This window comes from Fukomys damarensis, unplaced genomic scaffold (assembly GCF_012274545.1).
Source record: "Fukomys damarensis isolate Sample0158 unplaced genomic scaffold, DMR_v1.0_HiC HiC_scaffold_4, whole genome shotgun sequence".
In the NCBI taxonomy this organism is placed as follows: Eukaryota; Metazoa; Chordata; class Mammalia; order Rodentia; family Bathyergidae; genus Fukomys; species Fukomys damarensis.
In genome coordinates, this window is record NW_022900916.1 from 34,274,110 (window position 1) to 34,289,292 (window position 15,183).

General features: G+C 33.4%; 1 protein-coding gene across 2 annotated transcripts in view; it reads right to left on the reverse strand.

Moving 5' to 3' along the window:
• Positions 1-15,183, reverse strand: part of Exoc4 (exocyst complex component 4) — a 741,153-nt gene that overhangs the window by 643,556 nt on the left and 82,414 nt on the right. For both annotated transcript variants that reach the window (XM_010611733.3, XM_033757669.1), the window contains exon 6: positions 483-726. In XM_010611733.3, coding sequence (XP_010610035.1) covers positions 483-726 — 244 coding nt within the window. The remainder of the gene's footprint in view (positions 1-482; positions 727-15,183) is intronic.

A 15,183-nucleotide genomic window follows, 5' to 3' on the forward strand; every position in this document is an offset into this window, starting at 1 on the left:
AAACACCCATGATTATGTTCCTTTATGACAAAATTAGTTATGCTCCTTAATTACTTAGTCTCTGAGATTCAGTTTGCCTAATATAAACTATGGATACTAATAACAGGGTTGTTCACAGGGTTGTAATGAGGATTAAATGAGATTTTATATATATATGGACTTGAGAAACTACATAGCATATCCAATACAAGTTCAATAACTGTCACATTCACTTTACTTGTTCACTCAATGTATTTGAATGTATCATTTTATAGACATGTCTGTATCTTTCATTCAACATATGTGCCTAAGGACAATATGCTTTAAAATTTCTGAGAAAAATAAAAAAAAGACAAATTATGTTCAGTGAAGCTGTTTTTACTTATCTGAGTTTGTATGAGCTATAATATGCCAAGTTCAAGAAAATAATATTAAGAGAAAATAAATTACATGCTTCACCCAAGAAAATAGCTACCAAAAACACAAACTGCAACTGCATCTACCTTGGTTGGTTCTCCACAGTGAGGTTCTCTACCCGCTGATAGCCACTGTCTGCCACCTGTGTGGTAGACCTCTTCACAATTTGCTTTAGCTCTTGCTCCAAGCGCTCCTTGATTGCCTTAACCGTCTCTGGAATCTTCTTCAATTTAGCCAGTCCCTTGATGAGGATGCCCATGAAAAGGGTGCTGTTCTCCTCTGGGTCCAATTCCAAATCCTCCTTGATGTCATGCAAGTTTACATCTCTCACTGCAAAATAAATAATAAGAAGATAGAGTTCTATGATGAAGTTCAAAAATAGAGCAGTTTCATGAATGGTATCACTGCTTTGATGACATACACAAAGGAATCAGTGGGTTTTTTTTTTCAACTAAATTAATTTGTATAGTAACTATACAAGAGTCACAAATAATATTTATATTCCTGAAATCATACTTCTTAGTTAATAATAAGAAGTAGAAGCAATTAAAATTGAGTATGCAAATCTCCACAGGAGTTTTTTGACAGACTACTTCTGACACAAGTACACTGATATTTACTAATCACTCACTATTTATAAAATGCCATACCTGGTGTTCCAGGAGAATTCTAAATAACCAGACCCACCCTCAAGTTTCTATTCATTAGTTAGAAGTTATAAGCAGCTACAGGAAAAAATATAATATAATAAATACACATAGGGCAGAGTAATTAAGTTAAAATTATAAGAAATGAAACAGCAAATTAAAGAAAAAGGCAAAAATAATATGTATAAGTTGGGCCAGGGATATAGTTTAGCAGATGTAGTTCAGTGGGCTGGCAAAGCACAAGGTTCTAAGTTCAGTCCCTGATACTAGAAACAAAACAACAAAAAAGAAGTGTGTGTATGTGTGTATGTGTGTGTGTGTATATACAAGTGAGATAAGACTTTGATAAATACAAAAGAACAACCTCCCATTTTTCTTTAAAAATGTGTCTGGAACATCATTATCTATTAGACATAGAACTCACCAAACCTCAATGAAAATTTTCTGAGAAGTAATGTATGTCAAAAGCCTTTCTAGATCTTTAGACTACAGCCATCATTAAAACTATTTTGTGTTTGAAAGAAAAAAATAGCCTAAAGCACTGGTTCTTAATCTCTATGGATAGCTGGGGAGAAGGATTAGCTGGTGATCTGAGACTTCTGTATTTATTAAAGCCACAGGCCATACACTTATAATACATATACGTATATGTGTGTGTGTGTGTGTGTGTGTGTACATCTAAATTATATTCTATATATATATGTACATACACCCCAAACCTTTAATATGAGTTCAAGGGTTTCACAACTGCAAAAGAATGACAGGTTACAAACTTCTGGCCTAAAATATATCATTTTACAAATGGTTGGATAAGGCTAATGGCTAAAAGATCTCATTATCCCCTGTCCTTTATCCATCAAAACAAATGGAAGGTTTTAATAATATGTAATAGTCTCAATGAATAAATATGTTCTTCCTTAGTAGATTTAAGCCCAACTAGACTATAAAGAATACTCACTACAAGATATTCTTCAGGACTACAATCATTGTAATGAACTCTTAGGGAACACTGAAAATTACCAAAATATATGGAGGAAAGACCACTACATAAAGGCTTTAAAAACTTCTACTTCAGGTCTCTTTTATAGACTGTTCTTAGTCCTGGGGTGGTAGGACACAACTCTCAACTCAAAATTTAATTAAGGAGGATTCTAGTAAGATGGAAGAGTAGGAAGCACCAGAAATTTCTCTCCCCACCTAGACAACAATTACACTGACATAACTTGCATGATGTAACTACTGTAATGTGCCACAAAATAATATTATAGTCATCAACAGTCCACATAAATTATTTTGGTTTCATAAAATTATATTGCCTGTTAACATCACAGCCATATTAGTCTATGTAAACATATTGATTTTGCACAAGGACAAAACCCCCTAATACCACTTTTCTCACAATGTGCCACCACCATTAAGTGACACACGATTACATTTTAGAGCTCCAGAGGCTACTGAAGGTCTATAACTTCCATGGGAAGGCTTAGATTGGTGACTGCAGTAAATTTTAGCTCTTAGCATAGTAGCAGCTGCCTATCCACACCAACTCCAGATCCTTTGCAGACAGCTATGTACACATTCCTATACCACCGTGCATACCACTGGCAGGAAATAGGATAGGCAAATAAAAATTCTATCTTCCAAATATGTAGGGTCTGTGTCCTAATGATTGATTGCTTCCTCTAATCACAGAGGTGCAGATGAAAGTTAAGTTGCCACTGCCAAAGGCCTTTTCCAGCTGTTCAAGCCCCTTTCCGTCTTGCTGAGGTGACTTCTAGGGGATATTATGAGATAGCACCTTCCTTCTACCTCTTCATTTTTCTTTTGCTCATCTTTTGGGAGCAAAATATTTTAATGTTCCGAAACAACTGCAGGTACATAAAAAATCAGAAAGTGACTATCCCCAAGAAAAGGTGCAGACACAAAAAACACATTAAATTTAGTCTCAGCTGATCTTTGAGAGAGAGACAACCTACAGCAACAATAACTATTAACAGCAAACCCTGGAAAAGAAAGAAGTTCTAAATTACAAAATTATTAGATTTAAATGGTCAGTTTTCAACAAGAAATCCAAGACATACAAAGAAAGTAGAAAAGTGACCCATTCAAAGGAAAAACATGTATCAATAGCAACTGATCCTTAAAAAGACTTGATTAGAGATGTTTTCAACAAAGACTATAAAATAACTATCCTAAAGCTGCTCAATGAAAAACACAAAAGAGGAGAAAATAAAGTGATGAATGAACAAAATGTTAACATCAACAGAGAGGTAGAAAAATCTAAAAAAGAAACCAAAAAGAAATTCTGGGAGCAAGGGATTTAGCTCAGTGATTCTGCTGCCTGCTTCCTAAGTGCAAGGTCCCAAGTTTGATCCCCAGTACCAAAAAAAAAAAAAAAAAAGAAAAGAAATTCTCTACCTGAAAAGTATAATCAGTAAAATGAAAGACTGATGAGAGGGATTCAAAAACAGATTTGAGTAGTCAAAAGAAAAAAAAAATAGTGAACCTGAAAATAGGACAGTGGACATTATCAAGTCTGAAGAACCAATAGAAAACAGGCTGAAGAATTAAGAAAACTTACAGGACACCTTGATAAAACCAATATAAGGCACTGTAGAAGAAAAGAAAAAAGAGCAAAGAATATAATTACGGCAGTTATGGCTGAAAATTTCCCAAAATAAGTTTTGTATTTTTCTAAATATAAACATCTGAGAAATTCAACAAATTCCAAGTAAGAGGTAATCAAAGCAAATCATACCAATATAATACTATCACCCAGCTGCTTAAAGATAAAATTTTGAAAGCACCAACAGAAAAGCAGAACTCATCACATACAGGAATTTTCAAATTATTTACACATTTCTCATCACAAAATTTAGAGTCCAGAAGACAATGGGGTACTTCAAAGAACTAAAAGAAACAACAACAACAAAAATTTGTCAACCAAGAATCTTATTTCTTAAAAAAAAAAACATCTTTCAGGGATTTAGCCACCTGCCTCACAAATCCAAGGACAAAAGTTCAATTCCCGGTACCAAAAAATCATTTAAAAGTGAGGGAGAAATTAAGATATTTTCAAATAAAAACTGAGGCATTACCATTATACATACTTTTCAAGAAACACTTCAGGCAGTTTGAAAGGTTGAAATGAAAGGACATTACACAGTAACAAGAAGCTATATACAGAAATAAAGAGTGTAATAAAGGTAAATATCTTGGCAATTATAAAAGCCAATAGTTATAATCTGTCACTACACTATTTGTCTTGTATATAGCTTAATAGAGTAAAATATTCTGAAAAGATAGTGGGATCCTCCTACTGCAAAGAGGGGGCTCCTGCAACACAAGTTACATGCATCAGGATGAAAGTTTAATTTGGGATGTTTCAGGGACTCTTGAACTGATCACATTACAAATTGAAATTTTCTCATTATCTTCTTAAGAAACCAAGGGGTGGGTTATTCTTACAATGGTGATTTCAAAAGGCAAGTTTTCTAAAACTGCTTTTGTTTAGTATTCTTATTTCATTCATAAGATGAAATCAGAAGTGAATGCAGAATCAGTAAATGACCAGGGCTTCTATTGTTCTCACCAACATCATTTAACAGCTGTTTTTCAGACAAAGGACTACTATCTAGAATATATAAAGAACTTGAAAAACTCAGACTTCCCAAATTTAAAGACCCAATCCAAAAATGGGCATCTGAAACAGACATTTCTCAGACAAAGAAGTAGGAACAGCAAATGAAAAATGAAAAAATGTTCAACATCACTGGTCACTGGAGAGGTACAAATGAAAATAACACTGAGATTACATCTGACCCCAGAAAGAATGGCTGCTATCAAGAAATCTGCCAATAACAAATACTGGAGTGGCTTTGGAGAAAAAGAAACCCTTCTCCACTGTTGATGGGAGTGTAGACTGGGGCAACCACTGTGGAAATCAATATGGAGCTACCTCAAAGAACTAGGATTAGAGGTCCCATTTGACCCAGCTATTCCTCTGCTGGATATCTTCCCAAAAAAACTAAAAGAATCATACCACAGTGATATATGTGCACCCATATTCATAGAGGCACAGTTTGCAATAGCTAAAACTTGGAAACAGTCCAGTTGCCCATCAACTGGAGACTGGATAAAGAAGATGTGGGGTTTTTTTATAAAATGGAATACTACTCAGCCATAATGAAAGAGGAATTAATGACATTTATAACTACATGGATGCACATTGATGCAATACTCTTAAGTGAAATAAATAGGACACACATGTAAATACTGAATAGTTTCTCTGGTGTGAGAAAGTGTAAATAAGGATCATAATGACTAATAGATAATGTGAAATAGGAAGAAAAGATGTAAAGGGGAAGGGTGAGGGAAAAGGGTAGGGGAAAGAAAAGAAGAGAAGGGAATTATTAACATGAGAAAATGAAAAAATGGAAATAAAGTCTTTGTAAATGCAAAGGGATGGAGGGATTAAAGGGAGGTCAGGGGAATAGGGAAAAATAAGAATAAAGATGAATTATATAAAGGTATAAATCTGGAATGATGAATGTCATTATATTGTATACCTAAAATGTATCAATAAAATTAATTTTTAAAAAAGAATTCAGTGTAAGAATTTAATAATTTACATACTTTAAAATATTTTGTATATGCATATAAATCATATTTATATATAAATGAAATTTTACTTATATTTTTCTAAAAAAAAAGAATGATTCATATGGTTTTCCTTGCATTACAGAGGTCATCTGATGATGTGGTACTTAACAAGTTTACCTTTTTAATAGTAGTAAAACTGGCAGAACCAAGAAGCATTAAGCCACTAAGGATGATAATTCTGAAGGAAAATACAAAAAAAATCATCCATGTTTCCAAATATGACATTCCAAGAATAGACATTTCAGTCACTGGTTTTGTTTTATATATGAAAAAGTCAGACACCTCAGGCCACAAAGGTACTATATAGCAAAATCAACACCACAGCACAGTGGGGAAAAGTACTTAGCCAAGGAATCACTTAAATTTGGTAAGTTACGGAGGAAATGAAGCTAAACTATAAGAAGAGCTGCGGGCAGGAAAAAAAAGTAGAAGTAATTTAGCTGTGACAAAATGCACTTCACAAAAGAGCCCACGAGTCACAAATCAGACCCTTACAAAGAGCAACCTAAACAACACAGCTACCTGCCACAAAAGTGATTGGTCATAAGGTAATGATGTAGCTTAAATCAATAAGGTCTGAGATTACATGGCATAATGCCACTTATAAGCACACTAATATGATAGATAGCCCATTAAAAAGCAACAAATAAGCATAGTATAAATAATAAAATGCCACAACCTCAATGGCACATTTGTTTAGAACGTTATCTTTCCGTTTTTCTCCTGAAATCTCCTAGAGCGTAAACACTGAAAATATCCAATATTAATTAATTTATATAATCTATTTCACTTGCATCAGCTAAAAATTAAAAGGCAATTTAAAAGGATAATATAATCAGCCATGACTAGCCTAATATTCACCCAAAAAACCTGTGAGGTAAGATAGAGTTGCTAGAGCTTTATGAAAAAAGCTTTGTTCAAGAATAATTTAACTGAAATTCAATAAGGCCTCACACAATAATCAGAATATAATCTACATATTTCCAAACTACTGAACCTTAGATCATTCCCTCCTATCTATATTATATATTCAATGTGTAGATTTTAAGCACTTTAAAATTGGAAATATTTCCTTTCCTAAATCTTTTGCTCTTAGAAAGTTTTATGGGGGGTAGCAGGGTGGGGTTTCTGGAGGGGTGGCTCTAAAGCTCTTAGCAAATGAAGACTTCTCAAAACTGGTTTTGAAAACACTCACTGATTGGTAGGTTAATACAAAATATTAAGATTTTGATGCCCTTTTACCAGCTATTTCTACTAAAATCGGCCTCAAGTGTTGCTCATCATATACATCCTCCTATGTATGTAGATACAGACATATAGGTGTATATTACTAAGTACATACATAGTGTGTCTGTAGTTGGGGTTAAGCATGAACTTATACAAGAATAATTTAACTGAGACTTTCTAGAACTCATGTGAGGATTAACTAGATTATATCTAAGGTCTTTTCAAGCTCCAGGATTCCATGATTGCATTAACTACAATTTCAATCTATACATCTCTGATAATGTGGGCTATAGCTAGCCAGAACGCACATTTTAAAAATAACACATAGTAATAACACATAAAATAACACACAAAGTGTGCATGAGTAATCCATTCATGTGTCTACATGTTTTAAAACTATTTTAAATACAGAAAGCAATCTAGACCACCAGTCTATAGTGCTTTCTTTCTTCAGTACATTTGGTAAGAGAAGATAAGTAATTGTGCCACAACTTATAAACCCATGTCACAAATCACAGAGGACAAAGTCCCTGACAATACATTTTAACTTTTTATTTATTTTTTTATTGAGTTTATTGGTACACTTTAGGTATACAGTACAGTTACTTTTTATTGAATAAGCTATACTATTATATTCATAATTTATATTTATATATGTTAATTACAGTACAAGACGTAGTAGTATTTACTATAGAAACTCTGGGCAGATGTCATGCTATTTATTATTCATATATACATACCATGCAAAGTTCTTATATGATATTTAATTTCAATCTACATAATTTAAATTGCATACTGTATTCAAGAATAGTATCCCTATAAGAGAACTGTCTGCCAGCATTGAAGAGAACTCAATATAACATGGAGCCTTCAAAAAAAAAAAAAAAAAGCAAAACCCAGAAACACCAAATTTAATTACCACTGAAGCATCAAACAAATTACTTGTCCACAATGCTACCTCTACGGATAGGAATCTGGCCTCAGAATACTGACAATATTCTCAAGAAGAAAATAATAGAACAGTCAACACTTAAAAATAACTTGTGTGCTTCTGATCAAAATGGCACTATAAATTCACACTACTGAGATGCAGAATCTCCTTTACATAACTATACATAGAATATAATTTAGGAAATTAAAAAGAAATAGTCTGGCTCAAAATTGGAGAGTGATATCTATGAGAATAAAAAATACAAAGAATGGAGCCAGAATGTAGGTCCAAGCTCTAAGTAAAAAAGTACACATTAATAGAGACTTAAAGTGAAATCCATTGGCCAAAATCTACCTTCAAGGGCTGAAAGCCCAAGACCAAATCAAGCTCTTCTTGGGCTGGAAGGCTACAGACCTTAACCAATCTTTATCCTCTATCCCTGCCTCTGTGGAAATACTTGGTCAACTACAATACCATTCCTTTCACCAGTGAAAATTAATCTCTTACATGTTTTATTCTAATTAATGCACCCACTGGAGCAGATTGAGAGCGACATCTGATGCATTGGTTGCCTCAAGAGTATAGAATCTTGATTAGGGTCTTTCAAATGCTAACTACCCCTAGAGTGTAGATTCCTGATTAAGGTACTTTAAAAATGTTTACTAAGCACCCCTAAGGTGCGGATTAAATTGCTTTAAAGAAAACCACAGACAATGTAACACCCCACTCCAGAAAAAAGGCTTGCCAAATGTTGTCTACTGTTATTTAGGATTATAATTTCCATGACTGGAGAATTTTACACATCCTCAGAACAAGACTTTGCAACGCTTTACATAAGAGGCATAGTTTCAATTCAGAGGTGGAAAGAACCCCATACTGCAGGGAGTTTTGAAAGCACTATGAGTATACAGCGGCCCTTCCATAAGTGAAAGTAACCCAAGAGGAAAATGATGGTAAATTAGCTTTGCAGAAATGCAGGTTAGAAGGTTGTTAGGGAATTGATCATGTTAAGGTACTTTGCGACACCGCCATTTTAAATCGGACCTCCGGGTTCTTCTACCCCTGAAACCTGCCTTAAGTTTCTTAGTCCCCAAAAACCTCGCCACCACGCCCAACCGAAACCTAGAGCTCCAGCAAGGCGCAAATTTTAAAAGACAACATGCCTTGCCATAGGTTAAGGATAGTCTACCCCGCCCCTACGGGAGGCCCTTTCCAATAAACCCATAAATAGTCCTTCACCTCCCTAGCCCCCTCTCTCCTGCCCCCTCTGCCCCTTCTCTCCACTCCACTACCTTAAATAAAATCTCCAGTCGGACCTCTCAGTGTGCGTGGCCTAGCTGTTGAGCGTCGCTGTTCCCTTTCAAAGGTTCTATTAGGAGAAAAACAAAACATATCTGTTGCATCATTTTCCTATGATACAACACTTAAGGTACATTATTAAATATCTCAGAGCATGAAACAGGTGCTTACAAAGGTCAAGGAGTAGCAGTCAGTGGACAAGAGGTTACCAGAATAGAACAGGGATATAGTATAACAGGAGGGACAATGACATGATAAACTGATAGTTTATACTGATAACCATTAGAATATATCAGGCCTTTAACTTTTTTTTAATTCAATTATTCAGGGAGACAGCATGATGCAGTGAAAAGAACAAGAGTTTTGTGTCACATAATTTTAGATTTGTTTACCATCTCTACCACTTTTCTACTTGTATGATCTCCCTTGAGTCATTTATCTTTTGGGGTCTCACTTTCTTTTTTTCTCTGTTTTTTTTTTTCTTTGTACCAGGGATTGAACTTGGGACCTTGCACTTGTAAGACACGTGGCAGCACCACTGAAATAAATCTCCAGCTCACTTTCTTCAATGGTAAAATGCAGATAATAGATATTATTATTTACTTCACAGAGTTACACATATTAAATGAGATGATGTGACATCAAAACTCCAGAGAAATATACTAAAAAAATTTCTGAAGTACCTTTAAAATGACCAAATTTGGAAATCTTGGACTCACAATGATTCATATGGCTGCTTAGGTCCCTATCTCTCAATATTTTCTCCAAGAGCAATACTGTACTGGACAATAAAGAAAATAAACAAAACTACCTAAAACTATATCAAGATAACTTAAAAACAGAAATTGCCCCAAATTCAGAATAACTGAAAATAAAAATTTTAAAATACCTAATTTCAGCAAGTGATTTCTAATACTCCAACTGTACCTCTGCTCTGCGCAAGGCTTTGTAGCAAACAAAGGTGGAATATGAAAACCCATGATGAAGAGAACTAGTGAGAGTAAAGGTGATTTGAAATCATCATGAAACCATCATCATTAAAGAAAAAGCCCACTCTGAGTTTCAAAGTATAAAATATACTATAAAAGTATCCAAGCAGATCAGAGCATTGACTATAGGGAAGGGACTTAAAAGCAGGCGCAATCTGAAGGAGCAGTTTTTGAAACACATAGCTTCTGGGAGAGAAATAAGACAGAAAGAAAGAATGAAATGCCCTTTGGCTATCAGACACTTAAGAGAAAAAGAAACAAAAAAGGAAAAATTTGAGATCCTATAAAAGAGAGCCAAATCCAGAGAACATACAACCTTCTACACTATCAACACAAACAAAAAAAAAAAGTCATAAAAGTCTCTGCATTTGCTAAACTGACAGAAGAGGGAGCCAATGAGCTAAAAATCCTATGAAGCACCCCAATACTAAAAAATCATAAAAATTTAAAAATTAAAAGACAACAACAATGAATACATTCATACTGAGGCATTTTTTTAAAGTCAGAAAACCCAACACGTATCAGTAGAGATAAATTCTCTCAAAAACAATGAAGAAAACTGGAAGGCAACATTCTAGACGGAATATGTTCAAGCAAGAATTTGGTGATATGAAAAACACCTTGACCCAGAAATCCCAAAACTAAGAACATCTATAGACAAAAAATAGGAAGATATTAAAAGTGACTAAACTCAGGAAAGAAGTGAAAGCAAAAGACAAAGGCACATCATACCTGAAGAAAAACATAAAATGCTTAAGACAGAATGAACCCAAACAATACTTCATAAGAAGTATTAAGGAAATGCAGGGAATAAAAGTGGAAAATAAAGAGGAGACAAGAAAGATTTTAAATGATCAAGTGGCAGAAATAGAAAACAAATCAAAGAGAAAACAGCACATCAAGAAGAAAAACAATGGAATGTAACTAGTATATGACATTTAAAACCATGAAAATTTACTAGAAATAAAAACTTTTTTAATCTACAAAATGAAAGTTTTATAAAAATAAAACTTTTTTAGTCTATCTGGAAAAATTAATCCAAAATAATCAACTCCAAAATGTATTCTAGATTAAATTATTAAATTTTGAAGGTTAAAAAAAAATCTTTAGTCAGGCATGGTGGTATACACACCAGTAATTCTAGATACCAAGAAGGCTGAAGCAGGAAGATCACTTAAGACTAGGTGTTCAAGACCCGCCTGGGCAACATACAAAGGCTCTTTTGGATTCAAATAATAATAATGATTATGATGACAATGATAGTAATTTAATTTTTTAAAATCTTCTAGCACTATAGGCAAAAAGATCAAGATGAGAAAAAAAATAAGGTATCAAAATTTCCATGAAACATACAAAGGAACACAACAGAAGTGTTTTTAAAAACTTAATGAGTAAATCAAGGAATTTATACCTACTATTAACTTTTAAGTATCAAGATTATAAAAAATAAAAAACCACAAATCTAGTAGATGATTAACCTCACCCAACCAAGAGATGACTGGGAAATGTTCAATAAAAGAGCTCATGCTAAGTATTTTCCATATTTAAATATAAATTTAAGATAAAAACAAATGTGGGGATGAAAATAGAAGATAACTACAGAAAAGTAATGTTTTGAGAAGTAAAAAGTATACAACTGAAAGATATGGAGAAAATAGAATGAGGTTACTGTTTGTTATATAGGCAAATAGGATGCAAATGAAAAATGATAAACCCAATAGTAAAAGTCAAATAGGAAAGCAAGGGACTAAGAACATTTTTAGAAAGTATAACTATAAAGAAAATTACTACAAAAATGATATTCTAAAAATTTCTGTAGATCAGGACATGGTACCCCAAAATGTGGTCCATTTGAGAAACAGGAAATGCAAGAAGGTCACTCTTATCTTGTGTATGGCCCTCATCCTTCAAGCAGGTCAAGAAGCCCAGGAAGGTCACACTGGAGAAAAGGAGTGTCACGCAGGGACACCAAGAAGAATATGAACAAACAAGCTTTGCTAAATTGCCCCTAGATTATTAGCATCAGATCTTAGTTTCACACAACTATCCATTAAAAACCAGACTTCCCCATTTCCTTGGGTCTTCATATCTAAAAGCACTGGTGTCACATAAAACTTATGTTAAATAAATCTCTTAATGTTTTTCTTAATCTACCTCTTGTTATCGAAATTTCAGCCATGAACCTAGTGATAGGTTAGGAAAAGATATTATTTTCTCTATCCTATGATATAAAAAAATATATAAAATAAAAGCGTAAAAATACAGTCTAGGAAAAAAACATAGCAATGTAATACAACATACATCTTTACAAAGTATAACAGTTGAGGCAAAACATATCAGTCATATCATTATATATCAATGCATTCAACTAACTATTGAAAGAAAAGATTTTTTAATTCAGCTTACAAAGCAAGGCCCAATTATATGCTATACACACATCTAAAACAAACTAATTTTAAAAGGCTACAAAGTGAACAAAGGTATGCCAGTCCAAAGCGGTAAGCATGAAAAAGGAGGACTTCTGTAAATACCAAAAGCCACAATTCGCAATGAAGCTACAATTTTCTGATTATTTATATACCAAATCACTCTTTTTAAGCAAGAACTAAAGAGATATAAATAGGAGTGGAGAAAAACACTATTAATATAAAACTTTTGACCATCAAACAGTAAGAAAGGAGAGAGAAGACCCAAGCAACAAAATTGAAAAGGGAGCTACTGTGGATTTATATCCAACTCTCTAACTGGTAATAGAGAACCACCTTCTCCTCAAGTATCCAAAGAACATTCACAAATAACTGTTTCTACCTTAAGTCATAAAAAAAAACCAGTGATTTCATAAATTAGAAATATTATAAACAATATTCTCTAAAGTAAAGCTAGAAAGTCTTTTTTAAAAAAGCAAAAATACAAAATATTATTTATCCCTAAGTTTAAAATTCTATTATAAATATTTGGGGAAAAGGGAAATACAAACTGAAATAAGAATTTTCAAATGAAAATCCCACATATTAGGATTTATAGGCTATACTAAAGGTAGAGAAAAATTATATCACTAAACACTTTTACCAATAAAAATGAAAGCATTAAATACTTGAATTTCTACCTCATTTTTTTAAAGTAACAAAATAAACCAAAAGAAAGTACAAAGAAAGAAATAACACAGGATAAAACAGAAATTAATGAAGTACAGAACAAAAAACAGTAGAATTAAATAATTCAAATCCTGGTTTCTTTCTTATAAAAAGTAACAAAACAGATAACTGTTAGGTACTTTAACAAAGAAAGGGAAAATAACAAACATTAAAAAATGATAAAAAGGGAGCCTGAGGCAGGATTGCTGTGAGTTTGAGACCAGACTGGCTTATACAGTGGGTTCCAGGTCAGTCAGTCTCAACTGTATAGTGAGACACAGTCTCAAAAAAACAAAACAAACAAACAAACAAAAAGATAAAAAGGAAATAAAATTTTTAAACCAAAAGAAAATACTTTGTAGAAAGAATACATAAAATTGAAAATTTAAATGAAATGAATTTCATAGGAAAACATGGATCTTAAATTATATCCCAACTTGTATAGAAAACAATATATAAATACAAGAAATAATAAAAATATTAAAAAGTGACAGATCCAAATAGTTCCACAGAGAAATTCCCAAACCTTCAAATAACAGAGTCCCCCCCCCCCGTACTAGAGATCAAACTTGAGACCTTGTGCTTATGATGCAGGCAGCAGAACCGCTGAGCTAAATCCCTGGCCCAGAGTCCTAATGCTCCATAGACTAATCTCTGAAAGTAAACTTCCAGACTCCTTTTATGAATCAAACTGTTGCATTGAAATTAAAATTTGCTAGTTTAAAATCTAAAATTTAGACAATACAGTATCATTCACATGACACTATCTGGTGAGATTTAGACCACACAATAATCACTCTGCAACATCAATGCAAAAATCTTAAATAAACATTTGCAGACATTTACTTTTTGAGTCACTGATTTATCAGGCACTTCAATGTAGATCAAGAATATTGCCAAAATCCTATTTGTAAAGCTAATATGGCCTAAATATGTTAGGGCCACCAAAACTGCCATCTGAGTCCAGGGGCAGATAACAAAGAACATCATAAAATGCAGGGACAATCTGAAGAAACAAAAGAGAGCCTGCTTGCCTCATTCATTTGGGATACAGTCCAACAGATAGAAGAAGAAGAAAAGCAAATTATTCATTCTTAATCAGATCTCCCTTTTACCCACCAGGGCTTGCAAAGGAAAATACACCCACTCATTTCCTTTTGGTAGGTTAGGTTGCACATGGGGTCACTGTTAAAAAATAATAATAAAATCAAATTTAAAATCAGCAAACAATTCAGTACTACACTAAGAACACACCATGATCAAAAGAAGTTTATTCCAAGAATGCATAGTGGCTCAAGATTAGGAAATCCTATATTACAGCATATTACTAGATTTAAAGATAAAGAATAGAAAAATGAAAAAGGATATGCTGCTAATTCACAAAATGTAAAAATATACTTTAGCCCAGGGATCTGGCTCAGTGGCACCCCCACCTGCCTTGCAAGCACAGGGTCCTGAGTTTGATCCCCAGTACCAAAACTGTTCAAGCCCATTCATAATTTAGAAATGCAAAGTAAACAATAATGTGATAACATTTTTCATCTATCAGTTCGGAAAAAAGTAAAAGACATGACAACATTTTCTGTTGGCAAGGCTCTAAGGAAATAACTATCCTATCATACATCAATACTAGGAATACAGACCAACACTGTTCTAGAGGAGAATTTGACAATATCTAATAAACGGGTGCAGACTCTTACCTTATACGACATATAAAAAGTAACACAAAATGGATCAAAAACCTAAATAAGATCTACAACTATAAAACTCTTAGTAAAAAACATAGAGAGAAAGCCTCAGAAAATTGGATTTGACAGGAATTGCTGGTTATGACCCAAAAAGCAAAGGCAAAAAAAAAAAAAAAAAAAAAAAAAGAGAAAAAGAAAAAAAAAATTGGA